Source organism: Ptiloglossa arizonensis, chromosome 6 (assembly GCF_051014685.1).
Source record: "Ptiloglossa arizonensis isolate GNS036 chromosome 6, iyPtiAriz1_principal, whole genome shotgun sequence".
In the NCBI taxonomy this organism is placed as follows: domain Eukaryota; kingdom Metazoa; phylum Arthropoda; class Insecta; order Hymenoptera; family Colletidae; genus Ptiloglossa; species Ptiloglossa arizonensis.
In genome coordinates this window covers 6,528,955-6,547,992 of record NC_135053.1, presented here as the reverse complement: position 1 = coordinate 6,547,992, position 19,038 = coordinate 6,528,955, and the positions used below count along the sequence as shown (strand labels likewise).

The window sequence follows — 19,038 nt, the reverse complement described above, 5'->3', positions numbered from 1 at the left end:
CGTCAGATTGAATTTTGCGCATAAAGTCGTGCATCTTATTTGAGTCGTGCTTTCTACCTTTTGCGCATAAATAATATAGCCTCGATTAAATTACGAATCTTAATCGATCAATTTAAACGATCAATTTTGCGATCTTGAGAAATATGTTCTTGCGTACCAAAGGAAATAGAAATCACTCGATATTAAAAATTTCACCCGTTAATTCATTTATATTTCAACAGTACGAAATAACTTTCACGAACTTGAAAATTCAATATTATATTAGTTATCGCTGGAAAAGGTGAACAGGAAATGTTTTTCTTCGCTGAAGTAACAAATTGTGGCTGTTTGATAAATTCGAAACAAAAAGTACAAACAAATTCTTATTCAAGATGAATGTATGCAATAATAGTTGATACTAGACCGAATGCAAAAATTGATGTTTAGAAATTAATTTAAAAAAGAGCTACCGATGCCAAATTGAATCTAGTTGAAGACATAAAGGGATCTATATGCGGTTAAAATTTCAACATGATATTTTTAATAGCTTTTGGGATTAGTTACGTCGAGTCCAAAAAATATTTTCTAAGAGATACATGTTTCAAATTTCGCATAAAGTTTTCGCGCGAAAAATGAAGAGTTTGTTATATTTATGGCTAATGCACTGTTTTAATTTTGACATTTTTTCTAATCTAGGTGATTCTCGTGCCTTCCTTGCCGCATCAGATATGCGTGATTTCACTAATCATCTACGTTTATACCGTATACCTACAAACAAGTTAATTTCTGATTTTATTCTTTTATGATAAACACGAAGAATTGAAAAAATATGTATCGCTGCTATTTGCAAATAATTAAGTAACGGGCAGGATAGTGAGAAAAAATAGTAGGAAGTGGAACATCTTTCTAATTGACCTTTTGCAACTTTCAATGACCTTGAGCCAGAGGGCATTGTACCAGTCTTAAAAGTCACTAATAAAAGATAAAAAATGAACGTAAAAATAATGTTCATCTCTAAAACGACATTGAAAATAAAATTTCTGCCATAAAATTGAAGCAAATTTATATTACACCGAACAATAAACCTACGAACAATTACAATATTCTTAATAAAGCGTACGGTCAAACGCAACGATTAAAATCAGCACATTGTATTATATATTATTGGTGCAAGAGGAATTCTTATTTTCAAAACAACGAGGGGCTTCTCCACACGAACGTTGAAATATTAACTATTTTCCCACTTCTCTTTCGTTCGAGATTTTCGTTTGCCGCAGCTTTATTACAATTATTTGGCAGCTAGCTTTCTCAATAACGTACATCTGCATGGACAAGCGGCAGAAGTTCATTGCACTTGGGCCGTTGTCAGTGTCCAAGAGTAATAGACTTTTGATGCGGCGTCCAAATAGCGTTGGCGATAAATCGTGGCCCCGATATTTCGGCATTGTCTGTAGATTAACGCGCTTTAAATACTTTCCGTTTCCTGTGGAAAGTCACACAGACGCCGGCAATAAATAATGCGAACAGCCGGACATTGCGGCTCGTTGATCTTATTTACGATCCGACCAATGAACTTTGATTTAAAGCCAGCGCGCAGATACCGACAAACTGTGAGCGATAAACTGTAACTGCTACTCAAACCGGTCGATCGATCAAACGTGGTTAAGCCTCGTCAAGCAGCGATCGTTCGACGACAATGAGATTCGCGATATCGATCAGAATCGCGGAAACTATTTCGAGCCCACTGCCTGAAACGGGCGATATGTAGCCTCGATAATCTCGTTACGTTCCGATAGAATGTAATTTGGTGAGCGACGCTCTAAGGAGAACGTTGAACGATGGGATCCGAGCTTCATTCCATGGAGAGAAGCTTCCTAGAGTGTAAGTTAATTTTAACGGATATTAATATGAATATTATCGTCGTATAATGGGCAATAACGAGAATAAAGATAATTGACGTACAGTTAAGGAATACGGTACACTCAAATCATTTTGTAACGTTCAAAATGTTTGTTTATTCACCTGCAGTTATAGGAATTTCGTTCATAGACTGTACGAATGCAAAGTAGCGTTAGGAAGAAATTCTCAATTAAGGGATCGACGAAACCGATTTTTCTTTTATCGTTAAAAAAAAATTAAATCACATTTTCTTACAATTCAAGGTTTTGAAAATGTTTTCCTACAATATAACGGAAATATTCAGGTATTCACATTTAAATGATTCATCTTATATATCATGGTTTAATCGATACAATACCTAATTAACCCCCAGACAAGAATATGATATTTATAATTGCGGCCTTTTAAACATTCTTCACTGAAAATAGTTCTCTAACCATTTTTAAACATACGAATAAGAAAACTGCAACTGAATTGGTTAACTTTTTAGTCTTGTTGAATTACATGGATATATAGGACTACTTACTACTACGGGTTTATTGTTTAACAAAAATATTGATTTAAGAATTTTGCTCGTTGGATTTCAACAACTCAGAAAATGATCCAGATTCGATAATAAATTGACAAATGCTGAAAACAGAAGAAATAATAATTTTACTCCTTTGCAAAATATATTGCAAGAAATTTGTACTTTTTTTCGTGTTACATTTAACTTGGACTCGATGCAACTGTGGACAATTGCGAGTTGTTCAAAATTATTATGAGAGACAAACACGGAAAATACGGGATACTGATCAGAATGTTGACAGATGCAAAAATAAGGTACATAATAAATATGGAAGTGTACTGCAAGTGTAGAGATATAGTAACAGGGAACAATAAAAGTTTAGCAACAATAGTTTAAAAATTTGTACAACTAATAAAAAAAGAATTAGTTTTTGGTGTATAACTTAAAAGAAAAATTAATATTTAAAATATGGTCGTACCACGGTTGGGGTACGACATTACATTTCAGATGCATTCAAAATTCTACAAGAAAGAGAACTTTACGCGTCCTTTGCTAAACATTTTATTTTCGTACATAGAGAAAGACAAACTATCAAACCTTTTTTTGTTTCTGTCAATTCAATATCAAGATGAAGCTATGTAAATTGACTAGTCATAAAAGAAAGCGATATAAATTTATTTGATAACAAAGTAGCAGGTGTTGACACGGTTGATTAAATGGCAAGAACCTACTCATTTCAACATTGTGCTTGAACATAGCCCTCCTTGTATTTTATACACTTACAGATACCACTGCTTTTAATTTTGACTCGTTATTTAAAGTGGAAAACCAAAATTGAGATGAATAAAGGAAAGATAGCAGAAGTTATCTTCCTGCAGGAATTATCCAATGATCTGAACAAAAATCAATTGAAAAATAAAAGTTCAAATATTTCATGTTTACTAACAAATGTGATAAACGCCATAGAAATTTGAACAGGAAAGATATTACAAACATAAATAGTAAAAGATGGAACCAGAAAGAAAAAAATGGTGCTATCAAAACATGAAGGAAACTAAACAAAATAGAGTAAAATGTAATATTTTATCTAAATAAAATTTATTATAAATGTAAAAACCATATTCACAAGAAGCATTCAACCGATATAATACTTTGTTAATCGTGTGTGATGTTCAAAGATTAACATCAGAGATTACAATTAAGATTACAATCAAGATTATAATCAGGCTAGATTTAGGTAAGAACATTACAGTTCAATCTTTCCATAATTATGTATTACATAAATAAAAATAAATTCAATGCAAGAATGTATATTATGTTTTTTTCAGGACATAACACATGAAAATGTTACTTAGCATTTATAAAGCATATTTCTGTAGGATATATATGTAAAATGATGCATAGGTTCGACAACGAATGTAAATATGAATAAACATTTGTATGCAACAAACGAACGTGTTAACAGGAATATTCGACTGATTACATTAATTATGATATAATACGGTAAATATCAGTTTAACGGATCCCAATTTAATGGTTTTCCGATTTAACGAATTTCCGATTTACCTGACAAATTTGGTGGTCCTATATTGATATATCCCCAAGTGCTATCGATTTATCATCTAATCTCACAATCCATCCGTATCATTTTCACTTCCGAGTTTTCACACAAATTATTAATCGGAAGCAAACAAAAACTGAAAATACTATTAAAAGTAAGATGTTATTTTATGATTTTTAGATTTAGTGGTACCTGGAAACATGACTGAGAAATTTTTATTTTGTACATTACGAGTGGAGACGAAAATCGAGTTTAAAAAATTAAATAAAACGAGGACGAGAATTTGCTGAGATTAATCTTAAAAAACTGAATACTAAATAAGAAACTTTTACGAAGAGGGCTAGAGCAAGCGTTAAGCTTCATTAACTCGAGGGTAGTGGAATAATTTATTTGGCCATTAAGGTGTTTAAAAAAGAAGATAGCATCGGTCAACTTCCTACTGGCTTCCCATTTTTGAATATTGAGTCGACTAGAGGTGTAATCATAATTATACTCTTTCGTGCGTATGATGCATCCTAATTTGTAAAAATTTAAACGCAGAAATTTATATTGAATCTTTTCTAATCAGTTCTAATCTCCAAGGGTGTTATAAATTTTACAGCAGGTTTTGGGGTTTAACAAAATTAGTAGTGATACAGTTTATGAAACCAAGAGTTTTTATAGGCTTATTGACGGTTTCGGTAATGTGTGTTGGAAGATGAGTAAAATATCGAAAATTGCACGAAGATTAGTTACTTTCTTGACGATAGTAAGAGAAATATTTTTGATAACGTAGAGGCAGAAATACACTTAAGTACATATATTGAATTCGAAGTGATTGGGAATGACAACCTATGGCTCGCAGCCCCTAAACGAAAACTGTATAATTTTAATAAACTGCATTAATTTACTGCATATAAGTGTATGCGTATATATGTATATATTTATAAGTGAAAAACATTGAAATATCTGAAACAGATATATAAAAATGCGTTTAGAAAATGTAAGCATCGAAAAACTCTTTGAACTCGCCATTTTTTTTTTTGTGAATTTAAAAGAAACCTATTAAGGATTTTTATATTTTAATAAGATTTTAGGTAATAATTGTAACAATAAAAGTTTATTAGTATTACCTTTATTTATTAACTATAAATGAATGCAGTTCAGCATCCATTCACTAGCATGATCACTTTGCCCTTATCCAATCATGTGCCCGATTATATAATATGATGGTCAGGTTGTTATCTTTTTCGAAGTCAAGTGCATTTCCTTTGGCTAGAGCCAGTTGCCTTAGAAATTTTAATCTTCCAGTTAGAAACCTGCATGTTTCCTAACTAATGACTTATCTAAAGTCTCAAAGAATTTTCATCTGTGTTTCTTAAAAAATTCTTTATAAGAGTCTTGTTTCTACCGCTAAGATATTTTGCAGGAGCGCTATCCAAGATGAGAGGATTTAAATAACGAATTACAGTAATGGCCCCTTAAGTAATAAATTTCGAGCCGTCAGTTCACTTGAAAGCAGGGTGGGTAGAAATTTTTATCCCGAACTGAAACTCAGCTACACGTGAATCGTAAATCTTTTGTAATTTGCATTAATGGGGGAAATTTGTTCTCCCATATAAGTAAAAGAATCATTCATATTCAATAGACATATATATATAGAGGTGAGGATGGTTCCATTACTCGAGTCCGAGGTCAGACTTATAAATTTATTATCACTATAAAAAAGGATTTAGAATAAATGGTAAAATTATACATTTGAATCGGTTTTCGAAATATTATGTTGCTCTTGTCTGCAGCATGAGAGGTAAGTTTTGTGAAAGTGATACCACAACGAGGCATAGCCACAGTAATTTGATTCAAGACACGTCAAACACTGGTGAGCATCTTTCCAACTTCTAATTAGAATTTTGAGTTTTCCTAACTATTAATTCTAACACGGTGACAATTATGTGTAAAAATTCTTTATTACAAAAATGACGAAGAAGTCACGCCTACATTATATACCTAGTTTAGAAATGCTTAACAACGAAACACTCAAAGTACCTTTCGACCGAACACCGATCAAACATTGATTCGCTTTGGATGAATTGACAATTGTTCAATCTGTTGTGGATTTTCCGAGCCCCATATGCGACAATTTTGTTTATTCACGTAGCCACCGGTGAAAATGCGCCTCGTCATTGAGAATAATTTTCTCGAAAAAATCCTTATCACCTTCTTTCTTCTGCAGCGCCCAATTAACGACCGCACGACGTTGGAAATGGTCCAACGGTTTAAGTTCTTGGCATAATTGAATCTTATAAATGTGCAAATGAAGATCTTTTGTTAAAATTCTTTGCAAACTGGTCCTCGAAATGTTCAGTTCTTGAGAACGATGTTGAATCGATATGCCCGGGGTTGCTTTCACACTTTCAGCAACTGCAGCAACATTTTCACTTGAACTAGCGATAAGGGGACGCGGTGACTTCAGATCTCCAGCTGAACCAGTTTCAACAGATCTAGCGATCAAACTTTCCACAGTGCTTTTTACCGCCACATGATTTCGTGGGAAATGATTACAAAGTTCTCGAATCGTTAGCGTTAAAGATCGCGATTTTTTGTAATACACCTGAGTAATTCGCACACGTTCTTTCACCGTCTACTTTTCCAATATTTCCCATCTATTTAGACGACATGTGAAGTTTCAGGTTAATCGATTTGAAATTTTAAAAATTGCGCGATATTCAAATCGACCGGTAATGATTATATATATATATATATATATATATATAAAGAGAGAGAGATTATAAGTATATATAATAGATGAATTTCCTAGTCGCATCACAGAGTTGATTTTTTGTACATACATATAATATTTATATTATTTGTTCCGTACCGTCAGAAAAAATGTCCAAATATTACCTTTTTTCGTTTTGAAAGGTGATATTCTCTCTTAATAATTGTCAAGCAAGAATAGTTTGACTGGTTTTTAAATTAAAATACATTTGTTATATAGAAAGAACTTTTGCATTCGATAAACGCTCATATTAAAATACAGAAACACTCACGTTAAACGAAAGTTTGTCTATGGAAAGTTATCTTAACTCACTTTTTGTTACTTTGGTACGTCTGAGGCATTTAGATGTCACAGCTGTCACAGTTTTGTTCTTCTTAAAGAACGAATACCAAACTCGTTAAAACTTGCACAGGTTCAGGTTTAAATTAGTGGAAAGTAACCAAGAAAATTTTCCAAACGTTTCCTGAAGACCGATTCAGAGGTTAAGTAATTACCATATTTTGTATCCTTAAACAGTGACATTGTAAATCAGTTGATTAAATATCTAGTGTAGTATACATATGCTGATAAATTTTTATCGACATTATTTAGAATTAGTTTATCAATTTACATTGTTTAGAATACTTGATGACATCGTTATGTTTAATTATTAATAAGCTAATCAAATCCTGATCCTCGTATTATCTTTTATTTCATATACATTTACAAGAGTACAGTATACAAATATGAAAAAGCATTTTACAGGTACAATTATTACTTATACAAAAGTATTAAAGTATGCAATGAAACGAAAGAAAATATAAACAACTTCAACCATGTAATGTGAAAAATATCATCAATAAAATAACGTCTGTAAATATTCTTCGCAAATATTTACAAATAAACTATTAATATAAGTCGCGTCAACAGCATACTTAATATCTAGAAATATTATATAAATTAATATTATATAAAGGAATATTATGTAAGTAACGGTTAATAAATTAATGATTGATTTTTTAAGTATATTGTGTTTCACTCAACCTTATAATTCTATCGATGAAAGTTATATTTAGTTCTTACTTTTCTTTTAGTGAAAGAATTAAATAGTTACAGTGCAGAAATTAATAACTGGTAAAAATATTAATTTCTGATCTAAATTTAAACTAATCTGTTATAGAATAAAAAACAATTAATAAATTGAACAATGAATACAATGCAATATTTTCTGCTTTCTGTTGTAGAACTTGAAGAATCAGATTATGACGACGAATCTGTGGGTCGAACAGGTGAGCGATATTAATTTATCTCGTTAGGAATCATGAAATAGATCGTTAAAACACGTGCTCAAGATTTTTGTGATCACTACTAAACTGTGTAATAAATGCTTATTGTCAGATAAAATAAGAGGAAAAATTAACCCTGTCAGAGTTCAAATTAATCGTTTAGTTCGATGATAATTTACTTTATGTAAATATTTATTTTATTTTTACATGCAGTTCACGTCTTCGTATCACAGAATTGCCTACACTATCAAAAATTCTCATCTTTGTCCGAATCACTCGACAGATATTGTTTGCTTGTCAAAATAAGGAGGTATTGTTTTCTATAATGTTGTTATCGCCGCAACGCGTACTAATTTTGGCACGACAAAATAGAAATACGGATAACTATTACGAATATATAGGGTGTTTGGAAACTAATGGGTATCTGGGTAGGGAATAATTTTACGCGTAAAAATAAATTGATAATAAGCAATAGAATTGTTCCATGTGAGACTTCATTTTTGAGAAAATCAATTTTTGAAAATTTATCTTGTCGCTTACGACTGGATGCAACTTGACTAACGTATCTGTCTATTATTCATTTATTCTACTTGTGTTGGTGTTCGTAAACATTAATGGCGGTACGACTGTTTTATTGTCTAACTCCTAACGAGTTAGAATCGATTAAACTAAATAGTACCATACTGTCGTCAATGATTACAAACTCCAACTCGAGTAGAAAACCAAATAATGGACAGACACGTTCAGCAAGTTGTACTTAATCACAGGCGTATATCAAGAATTTTCATAATTGATTTTCACGAAAATAAAGCCTTGTAAGAGAAATTTTGATTACACATTTCTAATTCACTTTTGCACATATATAGAATCGCTTCATACGCAGTTATATAAATTAAAATGATCATCACTATAGTCCGTCCAATGAGACGAGCTCACAATGGTAAGGTGAAAGCCGAAGAATTCCAATATTTCTTCTCTTAACCATTTCATCGATAAGTACTACTTATTTTGTTGCCTGATCGAATATAGTAATTCCACTTGAAGCATATTTTCGGTAACTTTGACATTATTTTCATGCAGCCAATCTTGTATATTTCTTTTCCTCCATAAGCTGTTGGGTATTGTACTCAAATCTTTTCGGAACGATATGGAGCAATATCCATGATGATAATGCTATTTGTTTCAACTTTATTTGTTTCAAAATTCCTCCGAAACCATTTCTCAAAGAATTCTGAATTTATTTCAACGTGGTAGTTTTGCGACTAATTGATTCAAATTCAGCGAACACCATTTCGCTACCTATGTGAGCGACAATTGATCGCTTAGGCCTGTTGAAAACTCTTTTAAAAATGTGGATCGAAATGTTACATTCACATCTCTCCACATTTTGGGTTTCACGTGTTCTGCATTAATCCACGTTTCGTCCATAAAACATATCGAACGATCAGCTTTATCGCATTCCTGTAATTTTTAATAACTGTTGCGTCCTTGTCAAGTATATTCAAAGTTTATCTCCTTGATTAACGTGTGAAATGAACTTTTCTTGAAAGTATGCAAAGTAAGATTACCATTCACTTGCTCCAGTATCTTTGGTCAAAGCTTCTTTCTTTTCGAAGAACAATTTCTTCTACGATACTTTTTACGTTCATGTTTGGATTATTTTCCAATATTTTATTCTTCACCGCACTGAAATCACTTCTTTCAAGATGTTTTCTTATTGTTGTATTTTTACTATTTCCAGTGCTTCCACTAGCTCCGATATTACTTGTATTTACAATATTTCCTTCGTTACGAATTTTGCTGCACGTACTCTACTGTGTACTCAACCGCTTTTCCAAGATTTCTGACTTGCTTTCTTCTTTGCGATCGAAACCTAGAAAGGTTGGCTCTATGAGGGAGCTAACACCGGAGTAAGTATTTTTCCAGTTTTCCTTTTTATGGCCCATGACCCTGAATGCAAATGTCGACATCGACTTAAATCTAGCGACCCTATTTCGTTAGCGGATGGTTAACACATCTTCAAGATCCCAGTTGTGTTGGAACGTTTGGCTTGAAAACATCGAACAGTTTGAAGGAAACTGAACGTTTCGAAGAAAGATCAAACTGTTCGAATAAACCGAGCAACTCGGGGGAAATCGAACGAGTCGAACAAACTAAACGGTTTAAATTGAGCCAAGCTGTTCGAAAGAAGTCGCGCAGTGCGAATTCCGAACGTTCTTTCAAACCGTTCGGTTTATTCCAACCCGGCGAATAACCTTCAATAACTGAGCAAGAGTCGTTCCCGGAGCTCAAGAAAATAGACCAATAACAACAGACCACTTAACTGACCACGAATATGGTCAGACCAGATGTTTGCGTTAATGCAAACATTGGTATCTCGATTGTTTGAATTGATTGTAGAGATTTCAATCAAGACTGTGTTTTCTTTATATGTTTCTTCGTTGTAATGAAATCCTTCTGAACTGATTTCGAAACATTGTCTACTTTATATCGATCTTCTATCTAGTCAGAATCGTACCGTGGTTTATAATCACAAACACGAACATAAGTAAAACTAATGACAATGAATAGAACACGTTAACCGACTCGTACTGAAAATTACACGACATATCTTTTCATTACTCGGTGTTAAAGAGCAAAAGTGTCATTCTGATGATCTAGTTGATACACTATAATGTAAATTCGTTTCAGTGTAATTGTCTAATTATTGTACTCGTAATATTTAAATATCGTTCGTTATAATATTACAATATATTTCTAATTATTATTTTTAATATTAATCAAATACCATTATTAATTACTATAAATTTGCTCATTGTATGATAATATTATTACTTTTGGTAATGGCAAACAAATTAATGACATTATATAACCGAGAGTACCTTTGAACTCTGGTCACAGTTTCCTGAGCTTCTCCAGGAGTTTCAAGTTACTTGTAACGTTATTAACAAGGTTAATGTTTCAACTTGTACCCAATAAGAATTTTTTAATCAGTTTAGGAAGTATGTATCAATTGCTCTCTAACAAAGGAAATCTAGGATCAAGACGAACGCTTTTTAATTGGGCTAGATGTGAAACAGAGAGGACGATCGATATAAACAAATTCAAGAATTTAAGATGACGAAACCTGATTGTTTTCATAAACGGGGGCTTGGAAAGTCGATAACTTCAAAGTATTCATTTTAATTGAATGGAACTTATTTTCAATCGCAATACCCCACCGATTAAGTATTTTTCTTTGTATAAATCGATACAGTTTTCTTTCATTTAATCGTAATACTGTAGGACGGTAACGAGGGACGTGCGTGTGTGCGTGTGTGCGTGTGTGCGTGTATGAGAGAGTGATCCTCTACGGGGAGTTGTGACTAGTCGAGGATTGTACCGACACGTGCGTAACCAATGGGATCGCAGAATTTCCCGTGATCCGGATATAGTAGAGATCCATCGGCTGGTTGCTGTCTGACAACCACCTGAGCCAACCATCACGGTCGACCTACACCCTCGACGATCCCAAGACGGGGGACACAAGTCACGAGGCCCCAAACTCGGGGGTATAAGAAAGACCATTGCCCTGGACACGAGGCAGTAACTGTAATAGCGAGTCTCGAGTCAGTCGAGTGGTTGACATAGCGTATCTCTGTACGAGAGGTGGTACATCGCATACCTTAGGGTATGGTCGAGCGTGAAGACATTGTAACAGCATTTGTCTGAACGAAGATGATGCGTCGCCTGAGAATGATAGCTAACAACGATCACGATATCGAGTCGCTCTAATAATTCCCATACTCGTGACCATTCAAACTCCATCCCGACTCCAATAATCTCACAATTATTTTTCTTTTACGATCATTCTGTTTAACGTACCGCAACTAAAGTTGACAATTTTGAATTTAGTATTTCGATAGGAGAAAGAAAATTGAAACATTTTAGATGCATCGAAACGAGATGAATCTCTTTTATGCACGAAAGTGTAAATACATTTGTGAATATAATTTCTTATTTTACGTAATGTAACTAATATCATAAACGATAATTATGTGTTACAGAAAACTGTACAATAATGAAACTCTTAAATAAGAAATCCGAGTCACTTGATTCGTAATCCACGATATCACGACCTCTACTGCAACAAGATTTCGAAAGAAGTTTTATTTTACAACGATAGAATTAAGTTAACACGTCGAAATTTTCAATATTTAACTGCTTCAGGATTTCACATCGTCATTTTACACTCACTGATATTAAAGGAGCTCCAATTTCGATCATAAACTTCTTTGTAAGTCTTCAACCTTTTCGTTTAGCACCTGATCTAAGCAGATTAGACTGTCAGTTTAATTTGTCGTGGAAGAGATTACTTGTTACGATAAAATCTTTCAATGAAGAGGGATTAAATGTGATTATAACGGTCTGGTTCATAGCTCGTTTTTAATTAATTGTACAGTTACAGTTACGGTATCTGTGCATTAATTTTGACGCAAATTTTTCATCGTTACTGCAAACATCTGGTTAAACTGTTCCAGCGACGTAACTGATGAATAATAGGTAGAGAATAAAAAAATGTTCACTCGTGTGTGAGAAGTAACAGCCATCTTGCTTTTTTGGAGTTATTCGCAGTACAGTTACTGCACACTACTTTACCGAGCAATTTACTGAGTAATATATACCCGTGCAACTGTATAACGTTGTGCGATATCTCTTTGCTAGAAAGAATTGAAATAGAAAAGGACGAGAGGCGTGAGAGTAAGGCGCAGTGGCAAATGTAATTGAAGAATAATTAAGCGAGACCAATTAGCATCCTTAACCTCGCTCTACGAGCAACTTGAGAAACGTCTTCAAAGATAAATCTCACTAAATTCTTTAGACGTACACATGCAATTTACGCTCGTGAAGCCATGAACATTCTCGTCTTAAAGAGCAAATTAACTTTCTTTGCTAAAAGTGTATGTCTTCCGTAACAGATCCTGCTGCAAATATAAACTGGCATTTTACAAATTTAATGTTTGCTTCTAGCGCAGCGCACCGCGAGAATCTGTCTTTACGTATATATTATTTTGTTCCGTGTTAGAAGATTACGTTCAAGGTTTTAAAAGGATATCAAAGCTCATGGTCTCATTTTTTAGTTAACTTTTTTGTTAGACAATATTATTTCAAATACTAATCTTGCAACTGCCACAGTCGAATCGGTAGTCCTTTGTCTACATATTTCCTTAGTAATTTTAATTGTAATTTAGTTCAAAGGGAAAATTTATTTATTAATAACGAGTAACCACAGATGTGAATATTTGCCTTGTATATGGAGTAATTTTTCGCACGAAATTGGGTTTAATGTCAGAAAAACAATTCAAATAGTGGTTGGAGACAATACTTAATGATAATCTTGTTCTCCTAATTTGCAATTAACACACTTTTCATAATTTATTTCTTGCAAAATTCTTTTTGTTTGTCTGGCATTCATTTTTTATATGTTACAAAAAGCGTGAAACCTGCTGAATCTTTTAATTTAATTAATAATTCGATATTTGTATGTTGAAACAGGAAAAAGCATTTTTTTACACAGAAATGAATAAAATACCGTACATAAATCATTGAATAACTTTAACAATGATATTTTTTATATGTAAGATGGAATTTAAAAAATTTCTCTTCAATATGTGTAAAGTATTCATTGAATAAAATTGAGAACTTACCAATGCACGTCAAAACGTAAATATCGAATAACTATTGTTTATACCTTACAATTTTGTACGACAGCATTTTGGTTGACACATTAGCCATATTTGTACAAAACTTAGGTCAATAAAGATCGCTCTTGCTTGCGTAAATCGAGGAGTCAGTTGCATCGCATAAATATACACAGTGAAGAGAATGGTTTTGTTATACTATATTCGAATTCGATGTGAAGATTGTCATTTAAAAGTAGAAATTATTGCATTAAGTATCGATTAAAAGGATTCCACGTGGAGTCAAAGTGAAAGAAATGTTCGATGATTGGTTTCGATTTTAAAAAACTATAATTAGCATAATCGTACGACACAGTCTTTCTAGAGTCGTATGTATCAAGATTGTACCAATAGAACGAAACAAGAAAGAATTTTCTTCTCAATTTATAGCGCAGGAGCTAGATTAACGTTAACAGTAAGATATACTACAAAAGAAGAAGCAACTTTCAAGTAAGTTGCTCGATTCGGTAACATTTTCTGCGAATAATGTTCTAATTTTCTCCACTTCTTCGTAAAATGGAAAAACTGCATACAAGTTTCCAAATCAATGAATCTTTCTTCGTTGTTGCAGATACTTCTTCGTATCTTTAGACACCTCTTTCACTTGCTCGCAATTCACTTTTCACATACGCTCTCTCGATCTCTCATTCTTATTTCCTTCTCTTTTCACATATTATCCCCATGCTTCATCTTATGCACACACTTCTTCGTATATTCTCTTCATCGTGCAAATACCGTTTCATTCTTTCTCTTACGTGTTCTCTTCCCTTATATGTTCTTTTATTATTTTTCATATACAATCTCGTCCATATTTCGTCTTCTCCTTTCTATTCCAGGAATGTTTTATTTCTCTTTCCTCGTACACGTTTGTATTCTTCTTCTCTTACATACAATTACTTTCCCTAGCGCGTTTCCTTTTCTTCCTTTTACCGGATGTACATCTAATCTAATCGTTTCCGTGTTCTCAATTCTAGGATACAAATTGTTCTGACACGTTCCACGGCATGCCCTAGCAATTTTTCTCTGTCTCTAACGGCAAATCCTCACCCGCTGAGTACAATCGCGACGGGCACATTTTATCAAGAACGACAAACCGATTCGTTAGTAGATGACGATACATAACCGTGCCGTATGGTAAACACTTGTTCCGTCGAGTGCGACGTTCGACGGAGAAACGGGATCTGAAATCGAGAGAAGATAGGGGGGTAGAGAGAAGAGAGAAGAGAAATTCAGATCGTTACACCCAGTTACATTCGTCTCTGTGTGTACTTATGCGTGTACGTGCGCTAGAAGGTATTCCGGTCGCGTCTCCCAGCGACACGCCATCCTTCAACGTCGAACCCACCCTCTTTAGCTTCCGACTAACCCTCCGTCCCAACTGTGTGCGACAACCTAGTAGGTACTAGGTACAACCGGTTTGCCCCCGGCTAGCACTCGGTACAACGAATACACGCGTTGCACGTGTAACGTAGAGTAATGGCGAAACTCGTCCACGTTACACCATCGCTCGTTCAGAAGCCGGTTTTGAAGTGTTTCGTTTTTCGAACTTCCTTCTCGTTTCAGCGAACATCGAGAAGCTCGTGTTGTACCAAGCATCTGTGCGCGTTTGAAAAATCAACCTTTGTCGTGTCTCTGAAGCGACAACAACGTCGCATACGAATCGCGAGTCTAGCGACGACGAATAACTCTTGGATAGTTCAATGGAAATGTTTTATTTCATCGATTCAAAATTTATGCCTCGAGAAAGTTCGATACGAGCAATTTCAATACTGTTTCTCGCAGTTTTATTATTGCTTGTTGTTGTTGTCGGGTAACTTGTTCGTTAGGCATGTGAGGAAGTATATTCACGAATATACAGTAATAGTGCACTTTCGTGCAGCAGAGTTTACTTGGATTAAACGAGAGTTTCAGTTTCCAAGTTCTTTTTTTTTTCTTTATCAAGTTATCGAATTCTCTACGGGGATTGTTAGCAGTGCCGATGTGTAAAGCATACCTGCTACATTATTCAGTTGTTAGAAAATATAGAAAGTAAGAATATATAAGATAACAGCTATGACTAAGTTTACATTCTTATACATTCTAACGAGTATTCATATTATTGAGAACAAAGTATTTCAATACTAGATGAAGTAAACTGGTTACCAGTTCAAAGGTTCAGAGTGCATCGTAAGAAATTTATGTACAAGTGATACAATGTACGGTTTCTCGAAAAAGGAATTTCTGAGTTTGAAAGCAAACCGTAACGAAAATTTTGAAAGGTTCAGGTAATAGACTTTGCGCGACATCCGAATTATTATTCAGAATAATTTAAGAATTGATAAGATAAGAAAATAGAGGATTCAGCTTCAATTTCTCTGTGAGCAACGAATAAGGGTGTATGCATTTTATGGAAACATATCAGACGTGTACAACTTTCGTTAAATCAAATTGTAGGAATGTTTCTGCTTGATTGACGTATTAAATTATTTTCTTGGAGATCAATACTTCGTTCGAAAGAAAGTTTATTTTAATATTTAAATTTAGTTTTTCAATTATTCTGTTAAAATACTTATCTTCTCTCATTTTGTACAAGAGTATATCCAATCTGTACACTTACGACAAAATGTTACGAAAGAAAACTGTTTCCAGTTTATAATATTTCCAAATAAATATTGTCATTAAGTACAAATTCTTTTTAAAGCCATAGTTTTCAAAATTTTAACACTTTTACACTAATGTACATCATTTATTTATAAGGATACTTAGTCTTAATTAACATTTACTATACGAATAAAATTGAATACTAAGTACTTGCAGAATGTACATCTAAATTAAGGGATCATGTTTTCTAACACAAACATATGGGTGCGCGCGCGCGCGTGTAATTTTATTTAAATAGAATTTACAGGTTTTGTCCAAGTTAGAATAATTCAAAAATTTGTTTGCAATCGATCCATATTGTTCATATCCAACAAAGGAATTCCAATTACCTTAAAAGTAGAATTATATACCACGAAACAGAAAATATCAAGAAAAAAATGATGATTATGATTACTACTTTTATTACTTTTATATATTTTTAATCAGAATATTTGTTGATCGCTCGAACAAAGGTCCTGTTGTTAGTTCCAAAGACCAAGAGAAGTTTCAAGCAACAATTACTTACTAATTTCTGGTTGAATATGCTGTTAAGATACTGTAATTCTTATGCTGAACTTCAATTCTTTTATGTTTCGTTTAAATTTGACCAGTATTTAATTATAAATTCATTTTTTTCTTTTTTACTCGTTTTGTTTTCCACAAAATATTTTTCTGCTCTTTCCCTTTCTTGTTTTCAGGTTTTTCTATTATAAACTAAAATTCTCTAATTTTTAGTCGTTACTGAAAAGGACGCAAACAAAGTTTAGAGAAAAATTATATATATTTAAATATATGTTTGCGACAGATTTGATATATATACGTGTATACACTATTACTGAAGATAATTTAGAATCTAGTAAATCTAGATTGCACTATCTGGCTGTGACTGAGAGATCACCTGAAGCCTAATCCTAAATAAGGTCACTGACCCGACCCAATTGCGCACGGGTTTTCGCGCATGATCGTTAGATCACTTTCGTTAGCACTCGAAAGAGCGGTACAAACATTCATTTTTTCCTGTTTTAATTGCATCTCCAAGTGGAGCTGAGGATCACAATTTCCACGTCCTTTCACATTGTTAAGGCACATCGACGAGAAAGAAATGTTATCGCCACTTTTCTGATGAGGTAGTGTAATAAAAAAGGTTTTCGTAATTCAGAAAGCATGGAAATGCATTTAAAATATATGTTCAGAACACGAATCGCCATTCCTTTTTGTCATCTACGATGTTTCTTGAATGATCAAAATGCTGATGGAATGAAAACCTGTTGGCATATCGGTAGAAAGAAAATATAGAATAATAAATAAATTATTGAACTGACTGTTAAGTACTGCCATGCCAACTGTAGAATATAAAAACAGAAGAGTAAAATTGAAAATTGTGTTGAAAGTTTATCGAATAAAATAGTTTAAAAGATTATGAAATGTGCAAATAATAAATATTTGAATACCATTGTGTTCAAGTGTTTGTGGAAAGATTATGCAGTTCAATGAAATATTCAAAAGAATTTCTGTTTAAATCTTTTTGTTTTTCTTAAATACCGAAATATTTCAAAATAAATGATCTTCCTTCGCGAGAAGACGGAGTTATGCAATTTTACTATCCATACAGCACGTTGTACAATTGATTTGGATAATCAAGATTCTGCAGAACTAATTCTTTCATAGGCTTCAACTTTTTCTATCTCAAGCTCAGCAGAGCGAATAGTCTGTTATTTGACTGTCTTGTTATCCAACTATCGTGTATTGATACAGAATTCAATACAAGTCTAACAAAGGAACTATTCACACAGCATCCTAATGGCATAGTATCGTATGCGATGGAATGAAATGGAATGTAAAAATAATAACGATGTTGACGTACTGTCTGTGGGAAGGAATGCATCATTATACGTATATTTGAACTGTCTCTCAAGAGATTCGGTGTGATGTTTAACTGAATAAATCAGGTGTAGAATTCCGAGAGGTATCATGACGTAAGGGGACTGCTTTTCTGTTAAAGTATGTATGCTTCAGTTGCACGTCTGTAAGACAAGACGATGCACAGATCAATAAATACTTCTTGTAAATTTTACCTAATTGTAGGCAACGCTAAGGCGACGTTAAACGTTTTGACAAATACAAGGAGTACATTACTTAATATTACATCGAACACTAATTTTTCTGAGAATTGTTGCTACGAATATCTTCTTCTCAACGTAACACTATTGTCCGATTTTTGCAACTTGACTTATACCAGTCTTGGAGTTCCACAAACTCTGTATCAGTGCAAGCATTGTAAAAATTGCAAGTAGCTATGGCTAGTTTGTTCAAACGTGTTAGTGTTTTCGACTCAAATTTTGAAGAATCGAAGAGTGAATAGTATGGAGAAGCAGACAGTGATAATAGTGACATTGGAAGGAATCAAAATGTGTATCTAGAGAGGGAGAACAGAAAAATAAATTATCAAGGGTTTAGCGATATTGGCAGTGATCCTGTATGTAACTCCAAAAGTGCAGATGAAAACGTAATAGAAGATTACAGTGGTAGAATGACTACCATGCCATGCCATGTTAAGGAAAAATGCAACTTTGTCTACAGAACAAATATAATAAATTGAAATGGAGTCCGTATCTCAGATCATCATATTACACAGTATATCAATAACATGTGTAATTGTAGGTAATACCACTAATGCTATAACATTTTTCAATGAATTGGTTTCCTTTTAGATGTACATATAATCTCGT

General features: G+C 33.4%; 1 protein-coding gene across 1 annotated transcript in view; it reads left to right on the top strand.

The window, feature by feature from the left end:
* Nachralpha4 (nicotinic acetylcholine receptor alpha4) overlaps positions 1-19,038 on the top strand; it is a 387,449-nt gene that overhangs the window by 135,134 nt on the left and 233,277 nt on the right. Inside the window, exon 3 of the mRNA XM_076314742.1 lies at positions 7,929-7,973. Within this exon, the coding sequence (XP_076170857.1) occupies positions 7,929-7,973 (45 nt within the window). The remainder of the gene's footprint in view (positions 1-7,928; positions 7,974-19,038) is intronic.